The sequence below is a fragment of the Erythrolamprus reginae genome, chromosome 13 (genome assembly GCF_031021105.1).
Source record: "Erythrolamprus reginae isolate rEryReg1 chromosome 13, rEryReg1.hap1, whole genome shotgun sequence".
In the NCBI taxonomy this organism is placed as follows: Eukaryota; Metazoa; Chordata; class Lepidosauria; order Squamata; family Dipsadidae; genus Erythrolamprus; species Erythrolamprus reginae.
Window position 1 is genome coordinate 3,783,653 of NC_091962.1, and position 12,422 is coordinate 3,796,074.

At 40.8% G+C, this 12,422-nt stretch overlaps 1 protein-coding gene across 1 annotated transcript; it reads right to left on the reverse strand.

Annotated features, from left to right (window-relative positions):
- Positions 1-463: 463 nt before the first annotated feature.
- Positions 464-7,636, reverse strand: LOC139175439 (cystatin-like). Its single transcript, XM_070766564.1, has 3 exons — positions 7,454-7,636; positions 3,598-3,723; positions 464-556 (listed from the first exon to the last, which is right to left on the reverse strand). The coding sequence occupies exons 1-3, from the start codon at positions 7,613-7,615 to the stop codon at positions 464-466; spliced, it is 381 nt and encodes a 126-aa protein (XP_070622665.1). The 5' UTR covers positions 7,616-7,636.
- Between the last annotated feature and the right edge of the window lie 4,786 nt (positions 7,637-12,422).

A 12,422-nucleotide genomic window follows, 5' to 3' on the forward strand; every position in this document is an offset into this window, starting at 1 on the left:
CATACATACATACATACATACACATAGGCACGCACACCCATAGATGGGCAAAGCAGAAGCCCCCAGCTGGACAAAGCAAAGGCTTTCCAGGAGAAGCCCTTGTGTCGTTCATTGTGTTGTGTTTGTCAAAACCTGAAGGTTGGACGGGATTTGGACAAGAAAAAGACACAAGGCGGAAACGTCAGGCTGACAGCTTTATTAAGATTAGCGAGCTGAATTAGCAAAATATTGATTCTTCTCAAAGAGGAACATGATATAAAAGAGGAGAAGTGTAAGAAAAGGTCTCCCTGGATGTCAGGGAAGAATTTGAGAAGCTCGGAAGATGAGAATTTGGGCTGAAGCAAACCGTCTCATTCCTGACTTGTGGCAGAAGACTCGAAGCTTGGTGTGGACCCAGCTTGGACACCAGAGGTTGCTCGGCTGCTGGACACGTTCAGAATCCTTAGGCGGAGCAGGCGAGGTCCTAGGAAGTGGCCACTAAGGTGCAGGCAACGGTTGTGAAGAGGGTTTCGTTGCGCGGTAAGCGTGGGCTGACTTTAAAGTAGCACAATCGTTTCTGGAAGGGAATGAGAGAGAAATACAGAGTTGGACGGGAACTTGGAGGTCATCTAGTCCAGGGGTCCCCAACCACCGGGCCGCAGACCAGTACCGGGCCGCGGGGCATGTTGCACCGGTCCATGGAGTCAGCAGCTGCCGGCCCTCATGCCACCACCCCCTCCCTCCAGCGATTCGCCTCTCGCCGGGCAAGAGGCCTCGGGAGGCAGGTTCTGCCGGCCACAGGACGATGGATGGGACAGAGGGGCGGGAAGGACTGAGAGGCTCAAGCCTCTTTTGGCTTCTGCCGCGGGGCGCTTTTGCGTTTTTGGCTGGGGAGAGGCAGGAGGGCCAGCCTGACCCCCTCTCTCCAGCGCTTAGCTCCCGCTGGGCAAGAGGGCTTGGGAGGCAGGTTCTGCCAGCCACAGGATGATGGTGGGAAAGAGGGGCAGGGAGGACCAGCACCCCCATGCTTAATCCCGCCCCCAACCACGCCCCTTTCCGCCCCCACTGGGCCATAGAAAAATTGTCTTGCTGAAACTGGTCCCTGGTGGAAAAAACGTTGGGGACCACTGATCTAGTCCAACCCCCGCTGCTCAAGAGAATAGAATAGAATATAGAATAGAATATAGAATAGAATATAGAATAGAATATAGAATAGAATATAGAATAGAATATAGAATAGAATATAGAATAGAGTATAGAATGGAATAGAATATGTTCTGTCTGGGTCCCCCCCAGAAGCCAACACCAACCAAAAAGAGTATCCAGACACACTGGTAAAAAGCAAAGGCAGTTTATATAATTCCAAGCAAACACAGGTAACAGAAACTGTTCTTACAGACAGGAACACTCTGAAGCTTCACAGAGGTTTCACGAAGGCCAGGCAATAAAACAGGATTCTTGCTGGCAAAAACAACGCTGGAGGTAATAAAACCCACGCCTCCCCCAAGTCTTCCAGACTTCTAGGCCACAAGCCGAGATCAGAGACGCCCAGAATCGAAGCAAGGTCACAGGACTCCCAATTGATAACTCTCCACAAGACTGCAAGGGCGGGCCTGCCTTTTCAACCCTGCTGAGGAGAACCACACCCAAACCCAGCTGTTGCCAATTCAGGGATGGAAATACCTTTCTAATTGGCCCCGTCTTTGAGCCGCACGTCTCTGCCTCATGTCTATGATAGCCTGTGCGTCTTCATCCAATGAATCCAGGCTACTAGCTGGGGAGAGCCCCCCCCCCCGGGGTCTCAGGCTGCTCTCCCTCCTCCTCTTCCTGACGTTCCTCTCCCCCGTCTGCCTGGTCCTCGCCCTCCTGTTCACTGTCCTCCTCCTCTGGGCATGGATCTGGCAGAGATCCAGCCAGTCCCTGAGGAGCCTCAGGCAGAATCACAACAGAATAGAACAGAATAGAACAGAATAGAATATAGGATAGAATAGAATAGAATAGAATAGAATTATTTATTGGCCAAGTGTGATTGGACACACAAGGAATTTGTCTTTGGTGCAGATGCTCTCAGTGTCCATAAAAGAAAAAGACACATTTGTCAAGAATCTTGTGATTGTCATCAGGGTCAAATAAGGAATGAGGACACAATCAATATTGACAATCCCCTCTAGCTGGTGACTCTGTACTATTTCAGACAAATGGCGCTTGAATTCCAAAACTGGATGCAATAATATTCCAAGTATGGTCTTATAAATGCATTATAAAGCAGTGTTACTATTTCATGTCTTTCCATCTGTTTCTTCTGGTCCTGCCTTCAGGTGCTTTGGAGAATAGGCTGACCACGCATTCTCTTTGGGGCAGCCCCTCAAACAGCAAGCACCACTACTGTGGTCACCCCCTAATGTTTGGAATTGGAATCGCCCACGAAAATAAATTCTATAAAGCGTGGCATAAATAAATGGTACATCTGGCTAGATGGAAAAAAAAAAACCATACACAACTCCATCATGATCCTTTTACCCTTCACCCAAACAACTATCCCACCAACTTATAAAATAACACCATGAATAAAAGGATGAACAAATTCAAAACAGCAAAACTTAAACTCTAACTCAAGTCTAGAAACTTAAAACTCTCTCCGCTATATTGATAGTAAAGACCTTAAAAGCTGTAGAGTGATTGGGTCAACAGATAAGTTGACACTGTTTACGACATCTTAAATTTATAGCTATGAATTTGTCTCTTCTTTCTTCTTCTTTTATTTTTAATTTGTCCTCTTTCCTTCCCCCTTTTCTCTCTTTTTCTTTCTCTCTCTTTAGCCTTATTTTCCTCTATATATGTGGCGGCCCCGGCCCTCTGGAACCAACTCCCCCCAGAGATTAGAATTGCCCCCACCCTCCTTGCCTTTCGCAAGCTACGTAAAACCCACCTCTGCCGTCAGGCATGGGGGAATTGAGATCCTCTTTCCCCCTAGACCTCTACAATTCTATGCATGGTATGTATGTATATATGTTTGGTTTTTATATTAATGGGTTTTTTAATCGTTTTTAGTATTAGATTACTATTGTACACTGTTTTATTGTTACTGTTAGCCGTTTTGAGTCTCCGGAGAGGGGCGGCATATAAATCAACTAAATAACTAAATAACTAAATAACTAAATAACTAAATAACTAAATAACTAAATAACTAAATAACTAAATAACTAAATAACTAAATAACTAAATAACTAAATAACTAAATAACTAAATAACTAAATAACTAAATAACTAAATAACTAAATAACTAAATAACTAAATAAATAAATAAATAAATAAATAAATAACTAAATAAAGCAAGCAAGCAAGCAAGCAAGCAAGCAAGCAAGCCTGTATTTTGATTTATAACTGTGTATTCTAAATTCATAGACACTTGTACCAATATTCGCATCGTCCTTTGGCTTTATGTATCCCCTTCCCCTATTTATCTTCAATAAAGATTATATTATTTTTTTTTAAAAAAAAGAAAAGAAAATAACGAAAACCTAACTTTGCAGAGGTGGCTGCTGAGCTCAGAGAATTTAATTTATCAGTTAAAGGACAAATAAATAATTGGAATACATGTATACCAATCAATCTCACCTCCGGATTCCCTCCAGGTAGCTGGCATCTCTGGATCCTCTCATAATTCATTCTCCGGCCACGCGTCTTTCTACATACTGTTTTGATCATCTCCACCTTCAGGTGGTATTCGTCCCTAGTATCTCCCTGGAGTTATAATAATAATAATAATAATAATAATAATAATAATAATAATAATAATTTATTAGATTTGTCTGTAAAAAAGAAATTGGTACATATTATCATGTGTGGTGGACATGTCCTGAGACAAAAATATTTTGGAACAAAGTAGAGAATTGGATAAATGAAATAACAAAGGAGAAGATAAAAAAATCTCCCGAATTGTTTTTATTGGGTATTTCAAATACAAAGTATAAAAAAGAAATTTATTGTTTAATAATACATATATTGGTTGCGGCACGAATAGTATTCGCACAGAAATGGAAAGAAAATACAATACCAAAAGATACTGAACTATTTTAAAAAATTATAGAATGTGCAGAACTTGATATGACGACTAAACGTTTAAATAATCAAACTGAAACAGAATATTATAAAATATGGGATAAAGTATATGATTGGTGGAATTTTAAAAATGGTATTAATAGTTAACTATAATATAGAACGAAATATTAAATAGTATTATTAATAACTTTTTTCTCTTGTTTTTTCTGTTTGTATAAGCATAGAATATTTTAAAATCTAAGAAAGTTTAATGAATGAGTTTAATATCGAAAATATAGAGTTAAAATTAACAAGAATGTAACTTACATGTATGACATTTCTGCTTTGATCTGATCATAGTTAGGATTTTTTATATTTTTGTATTAGTTAGACTTCTACGACAAGAGGAGCAATGGTAGCTCCTTAAATGTTTAGTGTTGTATGTCCTTGTTTGTCCTTTTGAAAATTTCAATAATTTTTTTTTAAAAAAAAGATTTGTCTGCCGCCCCTCTCCGAAGACATGGGGCGGCTCACAACAATAATAAAAACAATATTACAATGGAACAAATCTAATATTAAAAGAGAAGGGAAAAAACATATAAACCTCATCATTTAAAACCAAACAACACATACATACCAAACATAAAATATAAAAGCCTGGGGAAGGTGTCTCAGTTCCTCCATGCCTGGCAATATAGGTGGGTCTTGAATAATTTACGAAAGACAAGGAGGGTGGGGGCAGTTCTAATCTCCAGGGGGAGTTGATTTCAGAGGGCTGGGGCCGCCACAGAGAAGGCTCTTCCCCTGGGGCCCACCAAACAACATTGTTTAGTCAACGGGACCCGGAGAAGGCCAACTCTGTGGGACCTTATCGGTCGCTGGGATTCGTGCGGTAGCAGGCGGTTCCGGAGGTACTCTGGTCCAATGCCATGTAGGGCTTTAAAGGTCATGACCAACACTTTGAATTGTGACTGGAAACTGATCGGCAGCCAGTACAGGCCACGGAGTGTTGTAGAAACATGGGTGAATCTTGGAAGCCCCACGATGGTTCTCGCGGCCGCATTCTGCACGATCTGAAGTTTCCGAACACTTTTCAAAGGTAGCCCCATGTAGAGAGCGTTGCAGTAATCGAACCTCGAGGTGATGAGGGCATGAGCGACTGTGAGCAATGACTCCTTGTCCAAATAGGGCCGCAACTGGTGCACCAGGCGAACCTGGGCAAACGCCCCCCTCGCCACAGCCGAAAGATGGTGTTCCAATGTGAGCTGTGGATCGAGGAGGACGGCCAAGTTGCGAACCCTCTCTGAGGGGGTCAATAATCCTCCCCCCAGGGTAATGGACGGACAGATGGAATTGTCCTTGGGAGGCAAGACCCACAGCCACTCCGTCTTGTCTGGGTTGAGTTTGAGCTTGTTGACACCCATCCAGACCCCATCAGCCTCCAGGCACCGGCACATCACATCCACTGCTTCGTTGACTGGACATGGGGTGGAGATGTATAACTGGGTATCATCGGCGTATTGATGATACCTCACCCCATGCCCTTGGATGATCTCACCCATTGGTTTCATATAGATATTAAATAGCAGAGGGGAGAGGACCGACCCCTGAGGCACCCCATAAGGGAGAGACCTACAGGTCGACCTCTGACCCCCCCACCAACACCGACTGCGACCGACCGGAGAGGTAGGAGGAGAACCACTGAAGTTAAAAAATAAGTACGTGGCCTTTGAATTAATTACAAATATAATCAGGTTCATTAGCTGCAACGCGGAAAAAACGTTATGCTTTTGGAGCAGCAGGAGGAAATATTTCTGCATCAGACAAACACACACACACACAATTGTCAAGGTGGGTGCATGGTTTGATTGTATTGTGTGATTATTTCCTTATAAGGGAATAATATAAGAGTCTATTATAATTATAGTAATATAAGTTATAAGAGTCTTCGGAGAGGGGCGGCATACAAATCTAATAAATACAAATACTGTACAAGGGTTTTAAATGGTATTTTTTAAAAAATTGGATTTGTACACTCTTTATGTTGTTGTGAGCCGCCCCGAGTCTTCGGAGAGGGGCGGCATACAAATCTAATTAATAATAATAATAATAATAATAATAATAATAATAATAATAATAATTAGATTTGTATGTTGCCCCTCTCCTTGAAGCAATAATAATAATGATAATAATAATAATAATAATAATAATAATAATAATAATAATAATAATAATATATTATTATTATTATTATTATTATTATTATTATTATTATTATTATTATTAAGATTTGTATGCCGCCCCTCTCCGAAGACTCGGGGCGGCTCACAACAATAATAAAAACAGTGCATAATAACAAATCCAATGCCCACCAATCTAATTACAGTTTAAAATTAATAAATTCATAAAACAATCCCAATGTATATAAAAATAGAAACACATTCAATCAATCAATGGCAAAACAACATGGGCAAGGGGGAGATGTTTAGTTCCCCCATGCCTGACGGCAGAGGTGGGTCTTACGGAGTTTACGAAAGGCAGGGAGGGTGGGGGCAATCCTAATCTCAGGGGGGAGCTGGTTCCAGAGGGTCGGGGCCCCCACAGAGAAGGCTCTTCCCCTGGGTCCCGCCAGACGGCATTGTTTGGTTGACGGGACCCGGAGAAGGCCGACTCTGTGGGACCTAACCGGTCGCTGGGATTCGTGCGGCAGGAGGCGGTCCCGAAGATATTCTGGTCCGGTGCCATGAAGGGCTTTGTAGGTCATAACCAACACTTTGAATTGTGACTGGAAACTGATCGGCAACCAATGCAGACTGCGGAGTGTTGGAGTGATATGGGCATACTTAGAGACGCCCATAATTGCTCTCGCAGCTGCATTCTGCACGATCTGAAGTTTCCGAAGACTTTTCAAAGGTAGCCCCATGTAGAGAGACTTAAAACCCTTGTATTTGTATTTATTAGATTATAATAATAAGATTTGTATGCCGCCCCTCTCCTTGAAGCAATAATAATAATGATAATAATGATAATAATGATAATAATAATAATAATATATTATTATTATTATTATTATTATTATTATTATCGTGATCGTGATTGTTATCGTTATCATTATTATTTGGTTCAGCTCCAGGATAACAGTCCCTCCCATAGAGCTCCCTCCAGCCCCACAACAAACCCATTGCATCGCAGGCTAACTCTGCAGCCTGTCAGGAGTTCGATCCTGACTGGCTCAAGGGCGACTCGTCCTTCCGTCCTTCCAAGAGGCATAAAACGAGGAGGCAAGAGGCTGACTTTGTAGATATCAGTCTAACCACTCTTGTCATTGTTTCCCCAAACATTCCCAAGTCCCTGGGCTACTCCGAGGATCCAACGTGACTGCCCACCTACTACAACCCCCCTCCCCAAATCCTCCCCAACTCCAGACACACACCTGGGTAAACGCTTTCTGAAGGTGCAGTTGTTTGAAATAGTTGCGACACTTTATCTGCTGGTTGTATTCCTCCACCGCGAAGGCCAGGGCTTTCTGCACCTCCGCATCGGGCAGGACGGTGGGAGCCTGCGGGTTCCCCATCAGCAGCTCCGGGGAGAGCATCAGGAGGGCCCCGAAGAGGCAGAGGAGGAAGGCAACAGGCGCCATGGGGGTTGGCAAGAAAGAGGGTTGTTGGCAGGCGGGGAAGCAGAGCGAGCGAACCCAACAGTGGCTCTGGACCCACCTCGAGCTTCTGCCTTCGATCTGCGGGAGCTACAGGTGGCAGGGGTGCTCACCTGGGTGGAGGCCCCGCCCATTCCCCAGAAGCCCCGCCCCTTTGACTGGACCACCTCCACTGCCTCCTCCACCTTCCACTTATGACTGTAGGACTGTCACTTGTTGCTTGCATCCTTAAGATTTTTATTACTATTGATTGATTCCTCATTGCTTAGTTGACTCCTAAGACAATCCTTAAGTGTCGTACCTCATTAGTATTATTATTATTATTATTATTATTATTATTATTATTATTAATTGTTGTGAGCCACCCCGAGTCTTCGGAGAGGGGCGGCATACAAATCTATTATTATTATTATTATTATTATTATTATTATTATTATTTATTATTATTATTATTATTATTATTATTATTATTATTATTATTATTATTAATTGTTGTGAGCCGCCCCTAGTCTTTGGAGGGGGCGGCATACAAATCTAATAAATTATTATTATTATTATTATTATTATTATTATTATTATTATTATTATCTCAGTACAACACAGCAAACGAGGTCACTATGTTGGATTTCGTATTTCATCACCAGTCGGGCGCTTCCCAAGCACCTAAGACTGAGTGATGTAGTGGTGAATTATGTTTGCCGATCCCAGTAAAGCGGCCTTTTGCAATTGACAGATGGAGATTTTATGTTTGTTTATGTTTGTTTATGTTTATTTAGATTTGTATGCCGCCCCTCTCCGCAGACTTTGTCAATTCCAATGGTTTTCAAATGTCCGCTGAGATCCTTTGGCCCAGCGCCCAGCGTGCCAAGTACCACTGGGACCACTTTCACGGGCTTATGCCAGAGTCGTTGCAGCTCAATTTTTAGATCTTCGTATTTCACTAATTTCTCTAGCTGCTTCTCCTCAATTCTGCTGTCCCCTGGGATTGCGATGTCGATGGTCCATACTTTCTTTTTCTCCACAATCACAATGTCTGGTGTGTTATGCTTCAGAATTATTTATTATTAGAAACATAGAAACATAGAAGTCTGACGGCAGAAAAAGACCTCATGGTCCATCTAGTCTGCCCTTATACTATTTTCTGTATTTTATCTTAGGATGGATATATGTTTATCCCAGGCATGTTTAAATTCAGTTACTGTGGATTTATCTACCACATCTGCTGGAAGTTTGTTCCAAGGATCTACTACTCTTTCAGTAAAATAATATTTTCTCATGTCGCTTTTGATCTTTCCCCCAACTAACTTCAGATTGTGTCCCCTTGTTCTTGTGTTCACTTTCCTATTAAAAACACTTCCCTCCTGGACCTTATTTAACCCTTTAATATATTTAAATGTTTCGATCATGTCCCCCCTTTTCCTTCTGTCCTCCAGACTATACAGATTGAGTTCATTAAGTCTTTCCTGATACGTTTTATGCTTAAGACCTTCCACCATTCTTGTAGCCCGTCTTTGGACCCGTTCAATTTTGTCAATATCTTTTTGTAGGTGAGGTCTCCAGAACTGAACACAGTATTCCAAATGTGGTCTCACCAGCATTCTATATAGTGGGATCATAATCTCCCTCTTCCTGCTTGTTATACCTCTAGCTATGCAGCCAAGCATCCTACTTGCTTTCCCTACCACCTGACTGCACTGTTCACCCATTTTGAGACTGTCAGAAATCACTACCCCTAAATCCTTTTCTTTTGAAGTATTTGCCAACACTGGAACTGCCAATACAATACTCAGATTGAGGATTCCTTTTCCCCAAGTGCATTATTTTACATTTGGAAACATTAAACTGCAGTTTCCATTGCTTAGACCATTTATCTAGTAAAGCTAAATCATTTACCATATTACAGACGCCTCCAGGAATATCAACCCTATTGCACACTTTAGAGTCATCGGCAAATAGGCAAACCTTCCCTACCAAACCTTCCCCTATGTCACTCACAAATATATTAAAAAGAATAGGACCCAGAACAGATCCTTGTGGCACACCGCTTGTAACCTGACTCTGCTCAGAATACTCGCCATTAACAATAACTCTCTGATGTCTACGCTTCAGCCAGCTGCAAATCCATTGAACTATCCAGGGATTAAGTCCAATCTTCACTAATTTATCTATCAGCTCTTTATGTGGAACCGTATCAAAGGCTTTGCTGAAGTCCAGGTAGGCAATATCCACGGCACCACCTTCATCCAACACCTTTGTGACATAGTCAAAGAAATCAATGAGATTAGTCTGACATGATTTGCCTTCAGTAAAGCCATGCTGATTTGGGTCTAATAAGTTATTGTTTTTTAGGTGCTGATTTATCCTCTTTTTGAGTAGAGTCTCCATCATTTTAACTACAACTGATGTCAAGCTAACTGGCCTGTAGTTACCAGCTTCTTCTCAATAATAATCAATAATAATAATAATAATAATAATAATAATAATAATAATTATTATTATTATTATTATTATTGATTGGTTGGTTGGTTGGTTGGTTGGTTGGTTGGTTGGTTGGTTGGTTGATTGATTTGATTTGATTTGATTTGATTTGATTTGTATGCCACCCCTCTTCGGAGGCTCGGAGCGGCTTACAACAACAATACATAGTACAAATCTAATGGTTAAAAAAGAACAGTTTAAAACCCTTATTATAAAAAACAGTCATGCATCCCAAACAAACCATACATAAAATGGAATGGCCCGGGAGAATCAATTTCCGCATGCCTGGCGGCAAAGATGGGTTTTTAGGCGTTTGTGAAAGGCAAGGAGGGTGGGGGCAGTTCTGAACTCCGGAGGGAGTTGGTTCCAGAGGATCGGGGCCGCCACAGAGAAGGCTCTTCCCCTGGGCCCCGCCAGACGACATTGTTTCATGATTCTTGACAAATATGTCTGTTTTTTTGCTTCTGATTTTTTAAAATTTATTTTCAAATGTTATGTTACAATCAACAATAAGATATGACAAAGTGTCAAAACAATCTTTCAAACGTTCGCATCGTCCTTCTGCTTTATGTATCCCCTCCCATATTTAAAGATCATTTTTGATTCCCAGGTCATTGGGTTCATAACAAATTCGACAGTTCCATAAGTCCTTATGAAGAATTAAACTCTTAACTCAAGTTTAGAAACTTAAAACACTCATCAATACTGATAGTAAAGATCTTAAAAGCTGTACAATAATCGGTTCAACTATTTGACACTATTTACGACAGTGAAGAATGAAGAAATTGGTTTATGGAATTCACTTCCAGAAGAGGTTGTGACAGCTGTCAGCCTGGATAGCTTCAAGGCAGGATTAGACAGATTCATGGAGGCCAAGTGTATCATAGGTGGTTATTAAAATGGATGTCCAAGAGCCGCCTCTATGTTGGTTGAGGCAGGCAGGGTTCCCTTGGGGACCATTTGTTGGGGGTCAAGGGAAAGGGAGGGTTTTACCTTCTCTTTCTGCTCAAGATCCCCATGGACAATTGGTGGGCCACTGTGGGACACAGAATGCTGGACTCGATGGGCTTTGGCCCGATTCAGCAGGGCTCTTCTTAGGTTCTTAAGAATTCCTTATGAAGAATTCCATTCATCAGAAATAAAAATTCATATATTTCTGCAAAGAAACAAAATATACCATATACTTGAACTGTAGTCCTTCCCTTTGAAGCGAACATGTTATTTTTCCTTCCTTCATCCCCTGCTCTTTATTTGGAGTATCCCCAAGGAACCTTTTATCCTGTCTTGCAAATACCATTCTGTCAGAGTGAATGGACGTATCACTACGTCCAACTCTGTCTGTGTAAAGTACAGTGGTACCTCTACTTAAGAACTTAATTCGTTCCTTGACCAGGTTCTTAAGTAGAAAGGTTTGTAAGTAGAAGCCATTTTCCCCATAGGAATCAGTGTAAAAGCAAATAATGCGTACAAAACCATTAGGAAAGAAATAAAAGCTCGGAATTTGGGTGGGAGGAGGAAGAGGAGGTCCCATCCATCTCTATGATTCTGTATCAGTCTCCTGCTTGAGAAGAGGGTTGGACTAGATGGCCTCTGCGGTCCTCTGAGGTATGATTCTGTATCAGCTGCTTGAGATAGATAGATAGATAGATAGATAGATAGATAGATAGATAGATAGATAGATAGATAAAAAGATAGATAGAGAGATAGAGAGAGAGAGAGATGGATAAAAAGATAGATAGATAGATAAAAAGATAGATAGATAGATAGATATAGATAAAAAGATAGATAGATAAAAAGATAGATAGATAGATATAGATAAAAAGATAGATAGATAGATAAAAATAGATAGATAGATAAAAAGATAGATAAAAGGATAGATAGATAAAAAGATAGATAGATAAAAAGATAGATAGATAGATAGATAAAAAGATAGATAGATAGATAGATAGATAGATAGAGAGGTAAAAAGATAGATAAAAGATAGATAAAAAGATAGATAGATAGATAAAAGAATAGATAGATGGATAAATAGATAGATAGATAGGTAAAAAGATAGATAGATAGATAGATAGATAGGTAAAAAGATAGCTAGATAAAAAGATAGATAGATAGATAGATAGCTAGATAGCTAGATAAAAAGATAGATAGCTAGATAAAAAGATAGATAGATAGATAGCTAGATAGCTAGATAAAAAGATAGATAGCTAGATAAAAAGATAGATAGCTAGATAGCTAGATAGCTAGATACACAACTAACACGGACGGGACA